We start from the raw sequence: 23473 nt of genomic DNA on the forward strand, positions 1-23473 counted from the left end.
TTTAAAAAGTAAAGGAGTATGAAGTCAGTATGTTGTCCACATAATGTAAATGTTCACCAACAGGATCAGTTTAATTTCCATGACTACTACTTCATCTTTTCCTTCCTATGGGCTTAAACAAGAACTTCTTACTTACCATTAGCTTCCTTCATATAACACTTGTTGCCCAACCTCAAAGTCTGGACCCCACCTAACTACTCTGTTTGCATCAGTTTCAGTCTGTCAGAGCACCTTAGAGACCAATACACATCCCAAACTTACCTCCTACTGCTACACTTCTCCCAAAGATGTTCAAACTCATGCCCTCCATACTTACTTGTACATGCCTGAATATGTGGTCCAGGGGTCACTGGAACCTACCTGAGCTTGCACAGTCATACTTCCTCAATCTTTCCCTACTTCTCATCTCAATCCCCCTGTGCTGTAGATACTACTGCTTTCTGCGCTGGCTCTCTGCCTCCAATTTCACAATCTACAATGCTTCATCACTCTTAAAAAAATGATCCAAGGACTGGTAAGAGGACTCAGCAGGTAAAAGCACTAGCCACTAAACTCCCATGGTTTGAGAGGACTATATCATCAAAACTTGTCCTCTTGACATTCACTACTGCAAGTGTACGTATGCACACACACACACACACACAAAATAATCAAGGCCATGTAGTGATGGTACACACCTTTAATTCCAGCACCCAGAAAAACTACACAGAGAAATGTTGTCTCAAAGATCAAAACAAAAGTTAAATTGATTCAAGGCTCTCACACCCGTAACTCCAGTTCTTAGAAGGCAAGAGAAGGAGTTTAAGGGCAGGCTTACAAGTTTAAGAGTAGCTTGAGTTATGTAGAAAGTTCTATGATAGCTAAGACCACACAGTGAAACCCTGAGTCAAAAAAACAAAGACCAAGACTTCAGCAGCCTGACTGCCTTCTCATCACTTACTCTGTAGCTCCAGCTTCACCAGATCTCAGAGTGGACCCCAGCGGCTCCTGCTCCACCAGCGGCTCCTGCTCGTGCTCTAGCTCCTGCAGCTGCAAGAACTGCAAGTGCACCTCCTGCAAGAAGAGCTGCTGCCCCGTAGGCTGCTCCAAACGTGCCCAGGGCTGTGTCTGCAAAGGCGCCCTGAACAAGTGCATGTGTTGTGCCTGATGTGAGGAACAGTGCTGTCCCCACCTGTAAATAAGACCCAGACCAACCCAGAGTCTTCCATAGCTCCACCCTATTTACTAAACCCTGTTTTCTACCGAGTATGTGAATAATAAAAGCCTGTTTGATTCTTAAAAAAAAAAAAAAAACCACAAAATTTTTTGATCCATTCCCATTATTTTGCCTGTAAAAGTCCAAAGCATTAAAAGCCTTTCCCCAATCCTCCTTTACTTTCTCCATTCCTCTCCCGATAACCATGCTTGTCAAACTTTATCAACACTCCTCTGCAGAGAAAGGGATGCAGCTCAGTGCTAAGAGGCTCCCTTAGCAGGTACAAGGAGCTGGCTTAGGTCCCGTCATATAAAACAGGCCTGGGGAACACACTTGTAACCCAAGCACTGGGGAGGTAGAGGCAAAAGGATCAGAAGTTTGGTTTGCAGCCAGCCTGTGAAATATGAGACACCATTTCAATAATTATAATGGAAACAATCATCTGTAAGAAGGAAAAGACTTTGAAGCAGGCATGATGGCACATGCCTATAATCCCAGCACTTGGGAAGTGAAAGCAGGAGGGATCAGGAGGATTTTCAAGGCTAGTCTGGGCAAAATAAGACCCTATCTTAAAGGGCTGGAGAAATGGCTCAGTGGTTAAGAGCACTGACTGCTCTTCCAGAGGTCCTGAGTTCAATTCTCAGCAACCACATGGTGGGTCACAACCATCTGTAATGGAATCTGATGCCCTCTTCTGGTGTGTCTGAAGACAGCTACAGTGTACTTATAATAAATAAATAAATAAATAAACAAACAAATCTTAAAACAAAAAAGACCCTATCCTAAAAAACAAAACGACAATAAAACCTCCTATCTATAGAGCCCGAAACTTATAAAATACAACAGGAATCATACAAATTATTAGAAAAATAGTGACAGGCTCAGACATTTCTTTCTTTCTTTTTTTTCCGGAGCTGAGGATCGAACCCAGGGCCTTGCGCTTGCTAGGCAAGCACTCTACCACTGAGCTAAATCCCCAACCCTTTTTTTTCTTTCTTTTTTCGGAACTGGGGACCGAAACCAGAGCCTTAGCAAGCGCTCTACCACTGAGCTAAATCCCCAACCCCCAGACATTTCAATAACAGATTCTCAATGCTTATTTGTGACTCTGGTACTTGGCCTGCACTAGTGAAGAGTGAATCTGATATACAGTGATCTGGACTAATTCTTCCTGCCTGGCAAATCACTACCCACCCAACTCCAGGCCCATTACACCTTCCCTACACCTCACCTATAAATCATGTTCTCATGACATTTTACTGCTAATGTCAAAGAGTAGCAGCTCTTTGAAGTGAGGGTGTGTCCAGTTCATCCTGCATCTGAACCTTGCACCTGTCATGTGGTGGAAACTCAGAAACATAATTGGCAAGTGAGTCCAAAATAGCTGTGTGGCAACAAGCAGACAACAAGCAACTATATACATTCTCAACAGACCTTTAATGACCGGGGTGAGTTTAGGAACAAAAAGGTAGATAGTCTGGTCATAGGGACGACAAGAAGTGAGGACCTCAGTAAGCTGTCTGAGACTGCTGCTGGCGGTAGCCACCACGGCGCATATAGCCTTCATTTTTTCGGTAGCCATCCTTTTGGTCTGCAGGTAAAAGGTGGATAGGAAAGATTGGGAGTGAGCGCCTGGGAACAGACAAATGCGCAAGATCATGGGAGAATGGAGCAACAGAACCACTGGCTCACCTCGGAAATAGCCGCCATAGGTTCCTTGCTTATGGTCAAACACACGTTCATTATTCTCCACTAGGCTGCCAAGCTTCTCAGCCAGCTGCAGAGCCAAGTTCTGTTGGGCAGTGGGCTCAGTACGGTGCATCACTACCGTCTGCGTTGGCTGGTCCAGGGAAGCCTGAGTGAGAGGGACAGTTAGGTCAGACTCTATGGGCTTCTTTGCAGCTGTACCTACTCGATCTACCACGCCTGGCCCTCACCATCAATTCTTCATTAATGATCATCTTGCTGATGATGGAGTGAACAGTGGGCAGATCCAGCTCAAACATATCTGAGAGTGTCTCCATACTGAGGGAAAAAGGCAGGAAACAGGGCTATAAGGAAAACTGCTCACAAAGCCGGGGCCCTCTGTGCCTCTGAGTCCATCTTACCTGATTGAGTCATAGACACTGCTATAGGTAAAAAGGTAGGTCCTCAGAGACTCTTCCTGGATCTTCCTGTGAGGAGAGGACAGGAAAGCATGAGGTCCTCAAGGAAGGAGTCTGGTTGACCTTTTCTCACCCACATGCCTCCCTTTACTGCTCACCGAACTAGCATGGTGCGAACTTTGTCAGCCTCAGGGAAAAGGTCCCACACTTTCCCATTCATCTTTTCATTAATGATGAAACTGTGGCAGGTCTTCCAGTCACCCATCTTCATGGCCTTGGAGGCAGCAACCACATGCTCCCTCATTGACTCAGGAGGACCTGAAAGGGTGGAATAAGGCAGGACTGAAAAAAAAAAAAAAAAAAAAAAAAACCCAAGGCTCCCACCCTCCTGAGTATTGTTTAAGGAGAAGCAGAGGCAGGGGTTGAGGATTTAGCTCAGTGGTAGAGCGCTTGCCTGGGTTCGGTCCTCAGCTCCGAAAAAAAGAAAAGAAAAAAAAAGGAAAAAAAAAAAAAAAAGGAGAAGCAGAGGCCAGAAGGGCAAATAACAAGACTAGAGACTTTCCCAGCTCTCCACTGAGTAGCCACAGGACTGTAAAAGTCACTTAACTGCTGAAAACACTGGTTTGAACTAAACCAGTCAAAAACATACTTCAAGGGACTGCGGAATCCCCTGAAACTGTTGACAAATGGTTGTGTGTATACCCTCATGTGCATTTTCCTAGGAAAAAGATCTACAACTTTGATCGAATTTTACTCTTAAGTTTCCTTGACCTTAAAAGACAAGTCACTGGGCAGCAGTGGAGCACGCCTTTAATTTCGTCAGAGCTGGCATATTTCTGAGTTTACGACCAGCCTGATCTACAGACTGACAAAAACAACAAAAAGGCTAGGGACCGGAGAGATGGCTCAGTGGTTAAGGGCACTTGGCTACTTTTCAAGAGAACTTGGGTTCAATTCCAGGTATCTACAAGGTGCCTCACAGCCCTCTGCACTCCAGTGCTAACAGACCTTCCTTTTGCTCCTGTGGGCACATGGAGCTGGAGATGGCGCTGCAGCACTGAGTCCTTACTGCTCTTGAAGGGGACCTAGGATCGGTTGTCAGCATCCACAAGCACTTACAACTGTAGTTCCAGAAAATCTGATACACTATTCTGGCCTTGCCAGAACCCACACTGTATGCTACACATAAACACACAGGCAAACACACAATTTTTAAAAATTTGAGCTAGATATGATGGTATACACCTTTAATCCCAGAACTCAGGACGTAGAAGCAGACAGATCTGAGTTTGAGGCCAGCCTCATTTATGTAGCAAGTTCTAAGACAGCCCAGGGCTACTCAGAAACCCGCTTCCAAAAAAGAAAAAGGAAAGGATTTACCAAATTTTGCTTAAAAATGTGAGACTCTTAACTCTGCAGAGCAGGGTAGCCTAGAACCACTATGTACAGCCCCAGGCTGGCCTCAAGTTCTTAATAATCTTTCTATCTTTGGCTTCGGAACGCTGGAATCATAAGCATGAGATGACACCCAATTCAACCTCACTTATTCTTATGTAATTTTTATGATTCCCACTATATTCCTGCATTGTTATTAGCTTATTTTTTTTTAAAGATTTATTCATTTATTATATATAAGTACACTGTAGCTGTCTGCAGACACACCAGAAGAGGGCATCGGATCTCTTTACAGATGGTTGTGAGCCACCATGTGATTGCTGGGAATTGAACTCATGACCTCTGGAAGAGCAGTCGGGTGCTCTTAACCACTGAGCCATCTCTCCAGCCCCAGCTTATTTTCTTGAAAGTGGTATTTATTCTCCTTAAAAACTTTAGCCTTGGTCTGAAGAGATGATTCAGTGTTTAAGTGTTTGAAGCCAAGCCTGATGCCCTAAATTCAATTTCCAGTATCCACATGGTGGAAAGAAGCCATTGCCAAAGTGTCCTCTGATCACTACATGTATCTATGGCACATATGTGACCTCCCCTACCACAACAATAAAAACATGCACAAAGAACTTTAAGACAAATATATTTAGTCTCAACCTAAAATGATACCTACGAAACCACAGGGTTTTATGTGTTGATGAGGGACTATATTGAGGGACAAGCCAGATGGAACTGGCACTTAGAGAAAGAGCAGAAAGGTTCCAAGTCTGGGACAATATGAATTGCCTATATGAATATGGCAGACACTGGGGCAAGCATGCATTAGATCAGGCCTCACTTTACCACTTTAAGAAAGACTAGGTTAGCCAGGCATGGTAACAACATGCCTTTGAACATAGCACTGGGGAGGCAGAGCCCTGAGCTCAAGACCAACCTGTTCTATACATGGCAACATGTCAGAACTCATTCCTCCAAGCTGTCCTCTGAATCCCAAGTGTATGTGCACACAAACAATACATAAACCAGTGTAAAGTTTAAATCCTTTGTTACAAGGTTAGAGACTCAGAGTATACCTCTATAATCAAGTCAAACAAACATGTCTTCAAAGCTGGAAGAAAGACTGGCTTTTTTCCCCCTGAAGCAGTCTGGTTATATAGCCAAGAAGAGCCTCATCAAGCAGATGATTTCTTCACTCTGCTAAGCTGGAAAGCTGCAAGCCTTCTTGATCCCCTTCTCTGCCACCCGAGGCTGGAGTTACAGAGAGACCCAGCTTGGGTGCTGGGATCCAAACTCTGGTCCTCCTGACGCACAGCAAGCACTTTCAACCACTGAGCCATCTCCAGCACCACTAGCAACACTTAGAATACCCAGGCTGGTACACACCTTTAATCCCAGCCCTTAGGGGAGAAAGGCAGGTAAATCTTTATGAATTTAAGGCCAGCATGGTTTATATGGAAGGCCAGGGCCATACAGTTAAAAGCCTGCCTTAAACCAATGTTAAAATTCTTGAATGATAAAACTCTATTATGGTTGTTTTGGCTGAAAGATAAATGTTCGAGAAGTTGGAGAAAAGGAAAGAGGCACACGGTAACCTCACTAAATGAGGACAAGTCATTCAAATTCTCTGTACTGCAGTCTTACCATCAGGTGAAAGGTAACAAGAGCACTCACATATCATGTGTTTTATCATTAATACAAATTTAATAAAAATATTGTCTCATTAAGAGATTACTGGGGGTTGGGGATTTAGCTCAGTGGTAGAGCGCTTGCCTAGGAAGCGCAAGGCCCTGGGTTCGGTCCCCAGCTCCGAAGAAAAGAAAAGAAAAAAAAAAAAAAAAGAGAGAGAGAGATTACTGGACTAGAGAGATGGCTCAGTGGTTAGGAGCACTGGCTGCTCTTCCAGAGGTCCCGAGTTCAACTCTCCGCACACACATGGCTTAGGACCATCTATAATGGAATCGGATGCATAAATTACATAAATAAATCTTAAAAAAAAAAAAAAAAGAAAGAAAAAGAAAAAAGACCAGATTACTAACTAGCCTAGGGTCACCCTGGGACTTTCTTTGTAGACACAGGCTGACCTCAAACTCATCATGTCTTGAATAACGAGTTATTTCTCAGAGACTGTGCCGGGCAGAGGAGGCATAAGTGATGAATGTAGTCATCTTGTGAGGAAGTTATTCCATGAACTTCTCTTAACATTTATGGGCAAGCAAAGACCCAAGAAGTGTACAGGAGCACAGAAGCCCACACTCACCTAGCAGGGGCTGCCGCTCGCCCACCCGCAGTTGGTGATGGAACTGCTTGCTGATCATGCGTCGGCGGGCATCACTCTCATGGGCAGCCATGTAGGGGATCTCCAGGAGCATAGCAGACACCAGATACACACACTCCAGCAGTTCCAGGTTGATGTGCAGGTGAAAGGGCACCTGCCGGCGTCGCTCTACCTTCTCCTGTTCCTGGTTGCGCTCCTGGAGGCTGCGCAGCAGCAGACCCTGGCCCAGAAGCTCCTTGGCACGACCACTTGACTGAATATCCAGAAGTGCATTGTGTGCATCCTTTGTCAGGCCTTGGCGGAAAGCACAGATGCCCAGTTGCACCATGGTACGGTTATACAGGATCTAAGCACAAAGGAGAGAGGTGATAGCCACAGGCAAACTGTTTACTAAGGCCTATCTTCCACTCTAGACATGGAGTGTGCAGGATGGAAAAAATAAATAAATGAAGGGAAAATCTAGAAAGCATGTATGCATGTATGTATTGTGATGGAGGCTTGGTAAAGGCTCTATTATGAAGAATAGCTAAAAATTAAAGAAGTCATACAGATAAATAGGGGATAAGGTCCACATAGGAAAAGGAAATGTGGTGGGTGGTCCAGATGAGCAACTGATCCAAGAATACTTGAGCATATTTGAAGAATGAGATGATGTAGCTGAGACTGGTCAAAAACCTTACCATAAACCACACATAAAGCAGGGTGTAAAGATGGGAAACCATGGGAAAAGTTCTGAGCAAGCAGGTAATAAAATCTGACTTAACAGGGTTTACTCTGGCTGTGCTGTGATCATAAGAAGTGCACAGGAAGACGACGAAAACAGCAAGAGCGGAGCAGTGCTGCCACACGCCTTTAGTCCCAGCCCTCAGAAGGCTCAGGCAGGTGGACCTCTGAGTTCCAGGTCTGTCTGGTCTACAGAGTGAGTTGCAGGACAGCCAAGGCTACACATAGAGAAGCTCCGTCTCAAAAAAACCATTAAAAAAAAAAAAAAAGGCAATCAGGAGGAAGGTGAGAAGTTGATGATCTCTTAGGAAAAGGATGGTCTGTTAAGAAGTGACCAGACATAGACTACAAAGAAAAATGGCTTGAGATCAGATGTAACATGAAAGAAAAGAACCAGGCATGGGTCAGGCAAGGTGGCACACATTAGCAATCTCAGCATTCAGGAGGCAGAGGCAGGCAGGTCTGAGTGACCCAGAATATAAATTAAAAAAAACAAAAAACAAAAAAAAAAAAAAAAAAACAAAGCAAAACAAAACAAACAAAAAAAAAAAAACCTTAAAAAAAAATACTACTGGGCTGGAGAGATGGCTCAGCGGTTAAAAGCACTGGCTGCTCTTCCAGAGGTCCTTAATTCAATTCCCAGCAACCACATGGTGGCTCACAACCATCTGTAAAGAGATCCGATGCCCTCTTCTGGTGTGTCTGAAGACAGCTACAGTGTACTTATATATAATAAATGAATAAATCTTTAAAAAAAAAAAAAAACTACCAAGGCTGGAGCTATGGCTCAGTGGCTAAGAGCACATGATATTCTTGCAGAGGCCCTGAGTTTGGTTCCCAGCACTCACATCAGGTGGCTTATGTGATGTCAGCTTCAAGAGATCCAATGCCTCTAGCTTCTGTAGGCACATGAACTTAATGTGCACATGCCTACAGACAGACAGACACATACACATTGTAATTTTAAAACACAGTGCTTGACTAATATGTACAAGGTCCTGGGTCTGAATCCCAGTATCATACAAAATACCATGGTGGCGTGTGACAATCCCAGAACTTAGGCCAGAAGTTCAAGGTCGTTCTCAGCTACATAGCAAGTTTGAAGCCAGAAGAAAAGCCTTAGCAAATGGGGGTGGAGAGAGAAATAAATACTGGCTAGAGATAGCTCACTGCCACCAACCCTGATGACCTGAGTTTGATCCCCATGACCCACTCATGTATGTGCTCATGCATACAAACAATAATAACAATAATAATTTGTGCATGTGCAAGAGAAAAATGAATCCAAGCATAGGACAGTTCCAGGCCAGCCTGGGCTAAGAGATGGAGAGCCAGTAGTGGTGCACACCTTTATCACTATCAATCAGCCAATCTGACATCTGACTCTGTCTTACAACTGCATGTGCGTGCACGCATGCACACACACACACGCATAGAGAGGGAAGAGAGGGAGAGAGAGGGAGAGAGACAGAGACTGACACGGACTGGTTCAATACTAGATAAAAATCAGAATCAATGGAACAGAACAGAGAGCCCAGAAGTACTTCACCCTGACTGCCACATGTTTATGCAGTTTTCCACAAAACCACCTAAGCAAAATAATAGAGCAAGAGAGTTCTTTGCTATAAATGATGCTGATACAACGTAGTATCCATGGGAGGGAAGAGAACTGACCCCAATCTCACACTACATGAGAATATTAAGTCAAGATAAATTTTAAGTCTAAATGTTAACATTAAAATTACAAAAGCTTATCAAGAAAGAAAAAAAAGGTAAAAATACTCTCATGAATTTTATTTATATTTATTCTTTAAAAAAACTTAAGCCAGAGTCAGACAGTGCTGCATGCCTGTAATCTGAGCACTCAGGAGGCAGAGGCAGGTGGATCTCTGAGGTCGGTCTAGTCTACAAAGTAGTTCCAGTATAGCCAGGCCTACACAAAGAGAGACATCCTATCTTGAAAAACCAAACCAGACAGACAGACAAAACCAAAACCAAGCAAAACTTAATCTGGGCTTGGTGGCACATGCCTTCAATCCTAGCATTCCAAGGCAGGGGGATCTCTGTGGGTCTCCACAGTGAGTTTCAGGACTGGCAGGGCTATATAGTTGGGACCCTGCCTCAAAGTAAAACTTTTAAAACTTTTTTTATGTGTAAGTGTTTTGCCTACATGTCTGTATATGTACTTACATGTGCACCTGGTGCCAGAAGAGGTCAGCAGAGGATATCAGATGATGGTTCTGAGCCATTATGCTGGGAGTGGAGCTTACAGAACAAGTGCTCTTAACTGATGGGCCATCTTTCCAGCCCCTATTTTTATTATTTTAAATAATGTATTGGTTAGTGCCTGCATTTGCACATGTGCGCATGAGTGCAGGAGCTTTGAAAGCCAGTGTGTAAGGTTCCCAGAGCCCAGTTACTGATGGCTCTGAGCTGCCTGCTATGAATGCTGAATCTCGGCCCTCGGGAGACGCAAGTGCTCTTGACAACTGAACCGTCTCTCCTGTCTCCATCTTTATGAATTTTTAAGCAAAGATTTACTTAGACATGATTCAGAAAATATATAGAAAGTACTCTACCAAAAAGGCACGACTAAGACAAGAGGCAAACTCCAGCTTAGAATAAAGTATCTGAAGCCTAATATATGAGTGGTCATCCAAAATATACTAAGAATCCCTACAATTGCATAATAAAAACATGAATACTCAAATATAAAAAAATAATGAAGAGCTGGCTTTTCATCAATGAAATAAAATAATAAAGAGAAGGTACCATGTAACCACTGCTACTGGACTAGGGAAATTGCACAGTGGGTACGGCTCACTTATACAAACATGAAGATCAAATTTTGAATTTTCCAGAAACTACATTAATAGCTGATGCTGAAGAGTGCATCTATAATCACTGCTACCACAGGAAGATACAGGAGATTCCTGGGAAGCCACGGGTCAGCAAATAACAGAACACTCTCCACCAAACAAGGCAGAAGTGAAGACACATGCCAGATTGCCTACTGCCCTCTACAGGTGTGCCATGGCACAACGCCCCTGACCACCATTACTAGACAAGGCCATCAAAGTTTTAAATACACACAAGCTCAGATATAGCTTTTTATATTTTTTCTATATAAAAAGGTCAAGATGTTGCTGGCTCCCCTACTGTCATGAATTCTGCTAATTTCGCTCTAGTACATCCCAATATAGCCCAGTTATCTAGGACCCCTTTCCTCCTAATTTAACAACAGCTTCAAAGATCCCTTTTTATCTTTCTAGAAAAGTAAGATCAGGGGCTGGGGATTTAGCTCAGTGGTAGAGCGCTTACCTAGGAAGCGCAAGGCCCTGGGTTCGGTCCCCAGCTCCGAAAAAAAGAACCAAAAAAAAAAAAAAAAAAAAGTAAGATCAGTTCCTAATGTTTTGAACCAGATACTAGGTATTTAGGTTGGAAAAATAAATAAGCAAGCAAGAAAATGAAGAGTTTGGAAAAGACCCAAACCTGTCTGGGTCTACACTCTAATGGAGGCCTGGCTTCTTCACCACTCAGACCAGTCGTCTCCTTCACCTACCTGTACTGGCGGGTCTGCGTGCTGGATGTTGTCTTGTAGGTGGCTCATGAGCATGAGGTCACGGGCCTGATACCAGCGGGAGTGGAGCGCATGATGGTAGATATGGCAGAGGATGGCACAGGTACGGATGCGGTCTGTACGGTCCTTGGCATAGATGTATTTGCACAGTCTTTCCATTAGCACAGCTGAGTCCTCACCCTCATTTTCTGCCTGGTCTTGCTCAGACTAGAGGAATGGGAAGTTGTTAGCAATGGCTATCCAGCAAAGACCATGGCTTCAAATGGCTTAGGCCCTAGCAACAAAACAAGGGACTCTTTTCAACTTCACTGCACTCTCTCCAGCCCCACCCCCTTCTACTTCAAAAGTCCCTTGGAGTCAGGGGACTCATTTCAAGGCTGATAGATAAGGAGGATAAACTCACATATCTCTTGTTCCTCATGATTACCAAGTCACCTCACCTTTGAGGACCCTTCCGGAGGAGTAAGCTGACGCTGATGGGCCTTGTAATCAAACTTGTAGTAAGTGTGCAGGATGCGCCTCAAGTAGATCTGGCAGATCTCCTCAGTGGTACCTTTCTCCTCCAGGTAGCGCTGTACACGCTCAATGATGGCACATACTTGTGCCTCATCCTTCAGATGTTCCACATACTCTGGGAAGGACAACCACCCTCATCTCAGACATGAGTATCGCCTTTCCCAACCATCCATTCTCCAGCAATCCAATCATTTTGGTTTCCCCTCTACACTTATACACTAAAACCAGCATCCTCTTCCATGAGCTTACCACTGTATTGCTTAGGAAAGTATCTGAATTACCAACTTGGTCAAAAGGGCCTATAGATCTAGCACTTGCCTCTGACTTTATATAATAATTAGTATTATCTTCTGTACTTTTCCTGTCACCACATTAGGCTTACCTTGGGAGTGAGGATCAGTATTTTGCATTATTTTGGTAAATTCTTCATCCATTCGCTCCACCAGAGTTAGGATGCAGCCTCGTACACGCAGTGGCTAAAGAATTATGCGAAAAAGGAACACAGTTAATCCAGATTTGTATCTTAATCTCAACTCCTGCCTCTACTGCCTTCCCAGTTAGCCTGCCAATCCCTCTTTACCTGATCAAAATTGTGTAAGTTCTCACTCTCTTCCAAAATGTTCTCTCCAACAAAGATGTTGGAATGTGCAACCAAGGTATCCATCAACTCATTGATACAGTCCAGGCACATCTGCCACATCTCTGGCTGTCAAGAGATGAAGTGACAAAGTTAGAGGGATGTAGTAAGTTTCTTTCTTTCTTTTTTAAAAATATTTATTTATTATAAATAAGTACACTGTAGCTGTCTTCAGACACACCAGAAGAGGGCATCAGATCTCATTACAGATGGTTGGGAGGCACCATGTGGTTGCTGGGATTTGAACTCAGGACCTCTGGAAGGACCTCTGGAAGAGCAGTTAGTGCTCTTAACCACTGAGCCATCTCTCTAGCCCATAAGTGATGTTTCTAAAGAACCCTTTCACCAAGAATCACAGGACCTTCAACACACAAGACTGCTGTAGGCCTCAAGCCTAAAAACAGTAGGTACCTTCAGACCACCCCAACGCAACCCCAGAACTCTTCTGCTGTTCTCACCTTCATGTACGTGGCCAGGTTAGGGTTGTAATCGTAGAGAGAGGCAATGATATTGAACTTGATCTTGACAATGACACCCACCCCCAGGTTGTTTTCAGAAGCAATCTGAACCAGCAGCTGGAGCAATTCAATCTGGGTAGCACTAAAAGGACACAGAACTGGGTAAGGCTTTGGAGATAAGTCAGCCAGTCTTACCCCGTTATGTGGGATATCCTTTTCAGACCAGCAAAGCAGACAATTCCACGTTTTTACAATCTGCATATGAGTTTCTTCTTACTTATGTATTCTCTTGAGATAAGTTCCATGTTGTCCAGGCAGGCCTTGAGCATGTTATGCAGCTAAGGAGGCCCTGTCACTTTTACAGCTATGTATCACACCTGGTTTTATGTAATGCCAGGACTCAAACCCAGGGCTTCACGTATGCTAGGCAAGCACGCCATATATCCCCTATACCCCCAACCCTTGCTTCTCTTTTAAACTTCAATAGAAATAATAGTAATGCTAGCCACCCTTAAGTGCTATTTACAAAAGGTCTTCATTCTGTCCATCCTATTGGGTTATCTGATAACTACAAACCTATATCATTTCCAGGTAACAGACTGCACCGGAAATTCAGTAGTTCAAAGTTACTAAGAGTACACAACAGGAAAGAGACAGGTAGGTCCCCAGTATACAAGCATAGATAATATTCTCTCAAAATAGAGTGATGTCCACTCACACCAATGTTTAACTGTGCTGTAAAAAAAGCTTTCAAACTATGAACAGCAGCAATGCCCCAAGTCTGCACATCTTACCGGTCTGTTCCCTTCTTGCCTCTGACCTGTAGAATCTCATTCAGCTTCTTGATGACAACAGCATGAGTGATCTCTGTTCCCTTGGCAAACATTTTTGGTTTCTCCTGGTTAAAAACATATTGTGTTAACATAAATGTCAACAGGAACCTGTCTTTGCTTTAGGCTCCTCCCACTCCAACCAGGTGGGCACCTTCTCTATCGATCCCTTTACCTGAAATGCTCACCTTAACAAGTGGTACGCCGCCTCGGACCCGTTCCCACTCCCCGCCTTCATTGTCCTCCTCTTCCTCATCCATGCGCTTAGACTTCCTATCGTGCTTCTTCTTGGCTTTGTCTTCCCGTTTCTTTTCAGCTGCCTTTTTGTCCTCCTCTGTGGTGGGTGCCCTGACAGCAGATGAGGGAGAAAATGAACAAGTCCTTTCCTTACCTCTGAGGCTTCCTCTTCCCAAATGCTGGGGGTTACAGGTGTACACCACCAATATTTAATTGACAGAGCTTAGAGATCAAACCCCCAGGACCTCATGCCTGCTAGACAAGCTTCTGCTGAGCCATACCCCTAGGCCCAAACTCACTTCTCATACTTAAAAAAAAAGTAAAAAGAAGTCACCCTATCAATTCAAAGTCAAAAGATCTATAATTTGGGTTTCAGATTTCTTAAGACATATATCTTAGTATAGTTATATCTTTTTTGTTTTAAAATTATTTTATATATCTAAATGTCTTGCCTCTACATGTATGTGCATCATGTGTAGGCCTACTACCTGCTGAAGGCAGGATGAGGGCATCAGACCTCCTGCGACTGGCATTACATATGGTTGTGGGCTATTATGTGGATGCTGGGAATAGAACCTAGGTCCTCTGCAATAGCAAGTGTTCTTCTGAGTCAGCGAGTGAGCTTCCCAGCCCTTGTGACTTGTTTTATGGATAGGCTGGAACTCTATGTAGACCTGGCTGACCTTAAACTCAGAGATATAAACAACCTCCCTTAAACATTTATGTATACATACATACATACAATTATATCTGATTAAAGCTATCAAAAACTCCAAAGAAGGGGCTGGGGATTTAGCTCAGTGGTAGAGCTCAAGGCCCTGGGTTCGGTCCCCAGCTCCAAAAAAAAGAACCAAAAAAAAAAAAACAACAAAAAAACAAAAAAACAAAAAAAAAAACAAAACCTCCAAAGAAGACAAGAGGTGGTGCATGGCCATATATGAGAACAAAATAATAAAATAAGTAAACTTGAAAGTTAAAGATGGGGTGGATATGGGGTTGGGGGGAGGAGACCACCCTTCTGGGGGAGGGGGAGGGAATAGGGGACTTATGGACAGGAAACTGGGAAAGGGAATAACATATGAAATGTAAATAAATATATAAAAAAAATTAAAGACAAGTACAGAACACTTTAAATATTGTGTACTGGTAAAACTTTTCAGATTCTAATGTACTAGTAGTGTAAGTCTGTAAACTCTCCAAAGAGACAATGCTTGATCAAACTTGATCTGTCTTGTCACTTAATGAAAAATGCTTCTGAACAAAACGCCTACCAACATTCTTACGCCCTGACCTTTCTTTTCTTTTTTTTTTTTTTTGGTTCTTTTTTTCAGAGCTGGGGACCGAACCCAGGGCCTTGCGCTTCCTAGGTAAGCGCTCTACCACTGAGCTAAATCCCCAGCCCCCACCCTGACCTTTCTAGTGTCAGGTTTACTGTTCCCTGTAGCAATGTAATTCAAGCTGCTAGAACCAGCAGTGTCCCGATGAGCACCAACAGCGCAGTGCGTTCCTTTGGAGGCGTTGATCTCATTGAGTTCTCTCTCCTCTCCTCCCTAACCCCACAGCTACTAAAGCTAAGCCTGGTGACAGAGCCCCATCAGGTCCTTTCGACCTCTGACCACTGCAGTTAAGCTTACAAAGGCTTGCTGCAATGTACATACCATGCACTAAGAAGCTGATTATTAGGAAGGGTAAACACGATAGCAACCACCACTGAGTGCCCACCACATGCCAGTCCTGAACTGAACCTCTTCTCTATGCTACCTCTAATAGCCCTGCTGGGCGGTAATGGCCCTGCCCATTTCAGATGCAAGAAACTAAAGACTAAAGGTGCAGCTTGCTGCCTATCACACAACCAACAGAGGCCAAAGTGAGACTTTCACTGAGAGTAGTGTTAAACATTTGAACTCTGGACCCTTCAAATCCTATATTCAAGCCACACTAGCTTTGCACTTTGTACTTGATTCTAAAATCCTGCTGTAAATGGGGAAGCAGTGGGCTTCTACCTAAAGACTCTATGAAAGGGGGCTGGAGAGATGGCTCAGTGGTTAAGAGCACTGACTGCTCTTCCAGAGGTCCTGAGTTCAAATCCCAGCACCCACATGGTGGCTCACAACCATCTGTAATGCGATCCGATGCCCTCTTCTGGTGTGTCTGAAAACAGCTACAGTGTACTTAGTAAATAAATCTTTAAAAAAAAAAAAAAAGACTCTATGAAAGCAAAGGGCAACAGTTCTGAATGATTAAAGGCTTAAAAACCCTCCCACTGTATCCCCCAGAACCATTACTTCCTTACTCGCCCACCCCCCGGAGCTGGGGAGCGAACCCAGGGCCTTGTGCTCTACCAACCGAGCCAAATCCCCAACCCCCACTTCCTTACTTTTTAAGGAACTTTGAGGCCAGAACAGTTTGTTTTCCTTCTTCTTCTTCGGAGTCTGAATCAGAAGATGTGGAACTGGTGTCCCATTCTTCATCCTCAGAATCTTCAGAGTCCTCATCATCATCCTTTGAGGAAAGAGAGGATCAGGAGGAAGACAAGACACTCTCTGCTCCTCCCACTGACACACATTCCAGGCATTTCCATTGACAACACAAAATCAGGGTATCAGGTTAAACAGAACACTAAAACTCTGGAGATTACACATGACCCAGGGGAGTACCCACAGCTCCCCAGCACAGTGGGGAGCCTGGCAGTTGGGTGCAGATTCACCCAGTGTTCAATACAATAGGAAGCCCATTCTCAGTCAAACCCCACGAACTCACTCTCTAAATCTCAGGACCCCATAAGATTATATTTCTTCTTCCCAAGACCTAAATATTCTGAGAGGAAATCACCCCCAGGATACCCCTGGAAAAATCTTACCTCCATCTTTTTGTGGAACTTTCGACTCTCCCCAGAAGAGTCTGGTTTCTTCTTCAAGAAGGCTGTACCACTGACTCCATCGTCATCTTCATCCTCATCTGAAGAGCCTGTTAGAAAGTGGAAGGGAAAAAAGCCAGAACATTGAAGGCCAAGATTAAAAACAGAAACTGGATCAAGAGAACCCATGACCTCAGGCCTTCCGATCATATTCAATAAACGTCTTCTCTCACCTTCTGAGTCTTCCTCATTCTTTTCTGCATCTTCATCTGCAGATTGTTCAGGGTTCTGCATTGAGGAAAATCACAGAACTAAGATGCTTGCCATAAGCCAAGCACGGTGGCCCATGCCTTTAAACCCACCACTCAGGGAGCAGAGGCAGGCAGAGTTCAATGCCAGCCCAGCCCGGTCTAGTGACTTCCAGAGGAGTCAGAGATACAGTGAGACCTCTAATTCATCAACAAGAGAACAGAATGTCTGCCAAATGTAAGCAATCCTCCTTCTGAACCCGTCAGTTTGTTATGGTTCTCTCCTTAGCCATATGTCATCTACTCATGCTCTGAAGTTTTATCACAGGACCTCCTAGTTCAAAACCTTAGCCTCTGGCTGACTCACCTGCTTATAGTTGGTGATGTGAGACTCAAAATCTCGGTTGTATTTTCGGATCTTCTGGCGCAATGTACTCAGAGCCTTGGCATTGTTTTTATTCATCTTCTTTTTCCCTTCCTTATCTTCCCAAAGCTAGAGAGCCAAAGGAAGAACAGGGACCTGAGACCAGGTGGCATGCTCAAAACACAGGCTTTAAAATCATCTCTTGGGGGCTGGAGAAATGGCTCAGTGGTTAAGAGCACCGACTGCTCTTCCAGAGGTCCTGAGTTCAAATCCCAGCAACCACATGGTGGCTGATAGCCATCTGTAATGGGATCCGATGCCCTCTTCTGGTGTGTCTGAAGACAGCTACAGTGTACTCATATACAAAATAAATAAATAATTTAAAAAAAATCACCTCTTGGGATCCTGCCATGTAGACATCATCTGTACCATCTTAACCAAGACAGTTAACTAAGCAATGCTGGGGACTCAATGGCAGCAAGTAGCCTACAGCTGACCTACACTCCAACCCTCAAGTTAGTTTTTGAAGACCTTTATAAATCTCTACTACAAGTAAAAATCACAAGCAAAAGGTGATTAAAAACAAACACAAAGCTAGGCAGTGGTGGCACAGGCCTTTAATCCCAGAACTAGGGAGAAAGAGGCAAGAGGATCTCTGAGTGTGAGGCCAGCCTGCTCTACAGAGTGAGTTCCAGGATGGCCAAGGCTACACAGAAAATCCCTGTCCTGCAAAAAGAAAGAAACAAACCCCAGCAAAACCCCAATAAATACAGTCATGCTCTTGTCCAAAAACAGGTTTCTCTCCTTGCTTTATCTTGTTTTCTATTTTCTAGGAAGCACTGTACATGTGAACCCCACCCCCCCACCCCCCAAGGAGAGCCCTGGCGCAGTAAAGCAGCACAGCCAGGCCCATACCCACCCCTACCCCGTATTCTCAGAATCACACCTCATTAAGATAGTCCTCCAGGTCAGCCAATATCCGGACATAGAATCGGGGGACACCCTCCTTATCCACAATACTCTTGGCTTTCCCATAGGCTTTTCCCAGGAGTTCAAACTCTTCTAGACACTTGGTGACATCTCGAATCTTCATGGCATTACGGATGGTTCGTATAAGGTTGGTCAGCTCCTCAAACCTGGGTAGGAGTTCAATACCAGATTGAGTGACTCTCTCATGGAGAAAGCAACATCTTCCCCCTCCCCTACCCTCCTATGGCCTCACCTCTTGTCCTTGGCACTTCGAACAACTCTCTTTGTATCCTCTTCATCCTCGCTCAGTAACAAAGGCCTGTACGGAAGGAGCAGAGACCATTAACCTTCAGTCTTAGCTAATATAATTTCTCTTCTCAGATGAGGACTCAGGCATGCATATTATCTCTGCTGACCCTTGTTCTTCATACCATCTTGAAGAGCTGTAACTCTAAATGAGGCCTTTTGTCAAACCCTGACAGTGTCTACAAGAATGTCCCCAAGAACAAATAACTGAAATTTATTTACAGTATGAGATAACTAATTGTCTAAAGGCACATATGGCTACAGAAGCACTTAAGAAAGAAGCAGACAGGGGTTGGGGATTTAGCTCAGTGGTAGAGCGCTTGCCTAGCAAGCGCAAGGCCCTGGGTTCGGTCCCCAGCTCCGAAAAAAAGAAAAAAGAAAAAAGAAAGAAGCAGACAAAAGGCACTCTAAGTGGGAAACGCTGGTACCTAGGTTCTAAAAGGAAACATTTCCCAAAATAGGGGAGGTCACTAGTAAAGGAAAGTTCTGGTGAATTTTAACATTCCCTTTACTTATATTTCTTTTTAATGAGATGGGCCAAAGCATTCAGTTAGCAACAGTGTCTCCATTCTTTTCTTGTTAGTTTTTCCTGTTTTGTTTTTTTTTTTTTAATTTTAAGACTTTATTACAGATGGATGTGAGCCACCATGTGGTTGCTGGGATTTGAACTCAGGACCTCTGGAAGAGCAGTCAGTGCTCTTAACCACTGTGCCATCTCTCCAGCGCCCCCTGGTAATTTTTTTATGTGACGAGTGATGGCTTTTTCACTTTGGACACTGTTATGCAATTGTATTCACATAAATATATATGTACATATGTATATCCATATGCAAGACTTCTCTACAAGTCTCTGTGGAGGTAGGTATAAATGTCTTAAAACACTACCGGCCCATAGCAAAAACAATGTTGTTTTGAGAACTGTTTGAAAAGTCAACAAATTTTAACTTGCAGAGATGGAGAAAACACAGTAAAACAAAGGTAGACACAGCAGTGTTTAACATTTGCACGCAGAGGTAAACGACAGGATTTCAGAACCAAACTAACCAAGCACTGAGGGTTTCCTTCCATGAACACAAGTCACCGAGAAACTTGTTGGGAAGACCTACGATATGGAGTTTTCAAGGCCAGTTCTGGGGCAAGAAGGGATACGAAAGATGGAATGTGGGGAAGAATTACGAGGCTGCAGACTTCGTGGCTTTAAGAGCTGATGCAATATTAAGCAGCGGGAAACCTCTGCTCCTCTGTCCTTAGTGACGAGGACGCTGAGGACTCCCAAAGTTCCTAGCACGCTGGGAGAGCTACCATTCTCAGATGCGCCCCAGCTCTCCCCTCGCCTACACGAGCCTCCGCAGCCCCCCAAACACGCCCTCCCTGTGCCCCCAGCTCACTGTTTGCCATAGTTCCCGGAGACTGGTTTGGTGACGAGCTCCTCCCCGGACAGGGACGACTCCGACTCACTGTCCGAGCCGGTGGTGAAAAACCGGGACATGGCGACGGTGCTGAAGGGTTGAGGCGCTCGTGGCCCGAAGCTAAGGAAAACCACAGAGTCAGGGGCTACGATCTCCCGACCAGGACCCCCATTGTCGCCGGCACGCCCTTCCCCTGACCCTCCACGGAGCACGAGGCCCAAGAGACACGAACCAGCTGAGCTCCCGAGTCTCGAGAACGGGCGAGACAGGAGCGACGGCCGAGACGGGCCCGAAAGCCGAGCCGGCGGCCCGAAAGGCGAGATCCGCCCGAAAGCCGAGCAGATCCGCCCGAAAACCGAGCAGATCGGCCCGAAAGCCGAGCGAGATCCCCCCGAAAGCCGAGATCCGCCCGAAAGCAGAGACGATGACGGCAGGAACCGCGCGACAGGCGCGACGACGGAAGAGGATGAGGTTGGGGAGGTCACTTCCCAGAAGCGCCAAAGAATGAGTTAACTACAATTCCCAGTGGCCTTTGCGCTATACTCGACTGGGATGAGGCCTGGCAGAGCTTTAAGATGGACTTGCTTCCTAGGACCGCCGGAACTAGGCAGCAAGACTGAAAATACAGAATTTAATGACCGCCTGGTGGTAAACGTCTGTAATTCCCTACACTAGAAAGGGTAAAGCAGGAGGATCATGGATTAAAGGCCAGACTAGACAGAAATAAAAAAATGCTCTGAAGCTGGAGAAGGTGGCTCACACCTTTAATCCTAGCACTCAGGAGGCAGAGACAAGATGATTTCTGAGTTTGAGGCTAGCCTGGTCTGCAGAACGAGTTCCAGGACAGCGAAGAGAAACCCTGTCTCGAAAAACAAAAAGACGGGGTTGGGGATTTAGCTCAGTGGTAGAGCGCTTGCCTAGCAAGCGCAAGGCCCTGGGTTCGGTCCCCAGCTCTGGAAAAAAAAAAAAAAAAAAAAAAAAAAAGAAAGAAAGAAAGGAAAAAGAAAACAAAAAACTAAACCAAAAAGTGCTCTGGCCGCCCATCTGAACTTCAGAGTAAGAATCTAAGGGCCGGTGTCAGCCGGTGATGCCGATGGCCTGCTAGGTTTTAGAAGGGTGTCGTTGTTATTTTGTTTGTTTTGCTTTAGAAAAGGGTTTTAAAAATACGGAATGCTTCACGAATCTGTGTGTCATCTTTGCGCTGGGCCCATACTAATCTTACTTGTATCTTTCCAATTCTAGTATACGTGCTGCTGAAGGGAGCATGGTTTTGCATGTTTAAGCAAACTTCCTAGATCTTCAGTGTTGGAATCCTAGCTTTACCGTTTCCTTAGGCAAATTTTCTAACTTCTAACCTCTCTCTGCTCTTTTCCCTGTGATACAAACAAAGGGAAACAATAACACTTGTTCATTTGATATTAGGAGAATAAAATGGCAACATATGAAGTGTGTGGGACAGTACCTTGTGCAAAATGAGCATATACTAGCCACGGGACCCACGAGATGGTTCAGATGAAAAAGCACTTGTTACCAAACATGATGGATGAGCCAGGAGCAGGTGGCCGAGAGAAGGGCATCCTGAGACAGACTGACGGGGCAAAAATAAAACGGGGAGACTCAAACAGCAAGTACTTGGCGAGGCAGCTGGGGAATAGCCAGTCTAGTGAGGAAAGATAGTTGAGGTAGTCACCCAGTAATTGTGCTGAAGCTGATTAAATAAATCGATAGGACTCTGTTTTGATTACTGGGGGACTGGCCGGGGCATATTAAGAACTAGTAGCTGATGTCTTGCCTGGTTACAGAAGATGACTGGTTCAGGCTCTGTATCTCTCAGTACTAGGTAGGAATCATGACTAGGGTCACCCTCATAGATTTCTAGGAGTTTCTATTACTATTTCTATTACATAGTTTCTAGGTTTTTACCTCACCCCTCAAATGCCTCCCCCCATTCAAGTTATCTCTCCCAGTACTCTCTCCCTCCATTCTGATCCTTTTTGTTCCCTTCCCTACCTGCCCCCAGTCCACCCTCTTCTATTTTCCCTTCCCAGAGAGATCCATGTGTCTGTCTCCCCTTGAGCCCTCCTTGTTACTTGACCTCTCTGAGCGTGTGGACTGTGGCATGACTATTCTTTATCCCTAATGTCCGCACCATGAGTGCACACCATGTTTATCTTTCCAGGCCTGGGCTACCTCGCTCACGATTCTTTTTTCTTTCCTAGTTCCATCCATTTGCCTTCAAATTTCATGTTATTATTTTTGTAACAGCTGAGTAAAACTCCATTATGTAAGTGTACATTTTCTTATCCATTCCTTAGTTTCTATTATGAATAAAGCTGCTATGAACATAATTGGTCAAGTGTCTTTTTGGACATCCTTTGGGTATATGCCCAGAAGTGGTAGAGCTGGGTCTTGAGGTAGAGTTCCAGTTTTCTGAGAAACAGCCATATTGGTTTCCAGAGTGGCTGTACAAATTTGCATTGTCACCAGCAATGGAGGAGTGCTCCCCTTGCTCCACATCCTTGCCAGCCTGTGCTGTCACTTGTGGTTTTGATATTAGCCACTCTGACAGGTGTGAGACAGAACCGGAGTTGTTTTGATTTGCGTCTCCCTGATGGACAAGGATGATGAACTTCAAGTGTTCCTCGGCCGTTTGAGATGCCTCTGTTGGAGGGTTCTTTGTTTAGCTCTGTACCCCTTTTCACTTGGGCCATTTGGCTTATTGATGTCTAGGTTCTGGAGTTCCTTATATATTATGGATATTAGCCTTCTGTCAGATATGAAGTTGGTGAACATCTTTTCCCATTCTGTAGGCTGCCATTTTGTCCCATTCACGATATCATTTGCCTTACAGAAGCTTTTCGGTTTCATGAGGTCCTGTTTATTGTCAGTCTTGGTGCCCGAGCTATTGGTGTTCTGTTTAGGAAGTTGTCTCCTGTGACAACTTTCTCTCCTATGAATATCTTAGGGTCAATCTAACCAAGCAAGTGAAAGACATACATGGTAAAAAACTAAAGAAAGGGGCTGGAGAGATGGCTCAGTGGTTAAGAGCACCGACTGCTCTTCCGGAGGTCCTGAGTTCAAATCCCAGCAACCACATGGTGGCTCACAACCATCTGTAAAGAGATCTGATGCCCTCTTCTGGTGTGTCTGAAGACAGCTACAGTGAACTTATATATAATAAATAAATCTTTAAAAAAAAAAACTAAAGAAAGAAATTGAAGAAGATATCAGAAGATGGAACGATCTCCCATGCTTGTGGATAGGAAAGATTAACATAGTAAAAATATTAAAAGCAAACAAACAAAAAACGGCCATCTTAGGAAAAGCAACCTAGATTCAACGCAATCCTCACAAAAATTCCAACACAATTCTTTACAG

The 23473-nt window shown here is 44.4% G+C and overlaps 1 protein-coding gene, 1 non-coding gene and 1 pseudogene across 2 annotated transcripts; 1 reads left to right on the forward strand and 2 right to left on the reverse strand.

Moving 5' to 3' along the window:
• Mt1-ps1 (metallothionein 1, pseudogene 1) lies at positions 906-1280 on the forward strand (annotated as a pseudogene).
• Eif3c (eukaryotic translation initiation factor 3, subunit C) lies at positions 2614-20498 on the reverse strand. The gene is made up of 21 exons (NM_001100662.1): positions 20328-20498; positions 20075-20215; positions 18634-18699; positions 18358-18547; positions 17415-17540; positions 17033-17087; positions 16803-16909; positions 16320-16444; positions 13894-14053; positions 13670-13773; positions 12876-13017; positions 12361-12486; positions 12163-12256; positions 11705-11895; positions 11247-11471; positions 6944-7307; positions 3459-3618; positions 3304-3369; positions 3133-3220; positions 2888-3050; positions 2614-2786 (listed from the first exon to the last, which is right to left on the reverse strand). The coding sequence occupies exons 2-21, from the start codon at positions 20173-20175 to the stop codon at positions 2704-2706; spliced, it is 2736 nt and encodes a 911-aa protein (NP_001094132.1). The 5' UTR covers positions 20176-20215; positions 20328-20498; the 3' UTR covers positions 2614-2703.
• A 756-nt stretch (positions 20499-21254) lies between these two features.
• On the reverse strand, positions 21255-21361 carry LOC120100182 (U6 spliceosomal RNA). Its single transcript, XR_005499971.1, has one exon. It is a non-coding gene; the product is annotated as a U6 spliceosomal RNA (small nuclear RNA).
• Positions 21362-23473: the final 2112 nt, after the last annotated feature.

Source organism: Rattus norvegicus, chromosome 1 (assembly GCF_036323735.1).
Source record: "Rattus norvegicus strain BN/NHsdMcwi chromosome 1, GRCr8, whole genome shotgun sequence".
NCBI classification, from domain to species: Eukaryota; Metazoa; Chordata; class Mammalia; order Rodentia; family Muridae; genus Rattus; species Rattus norvegicus.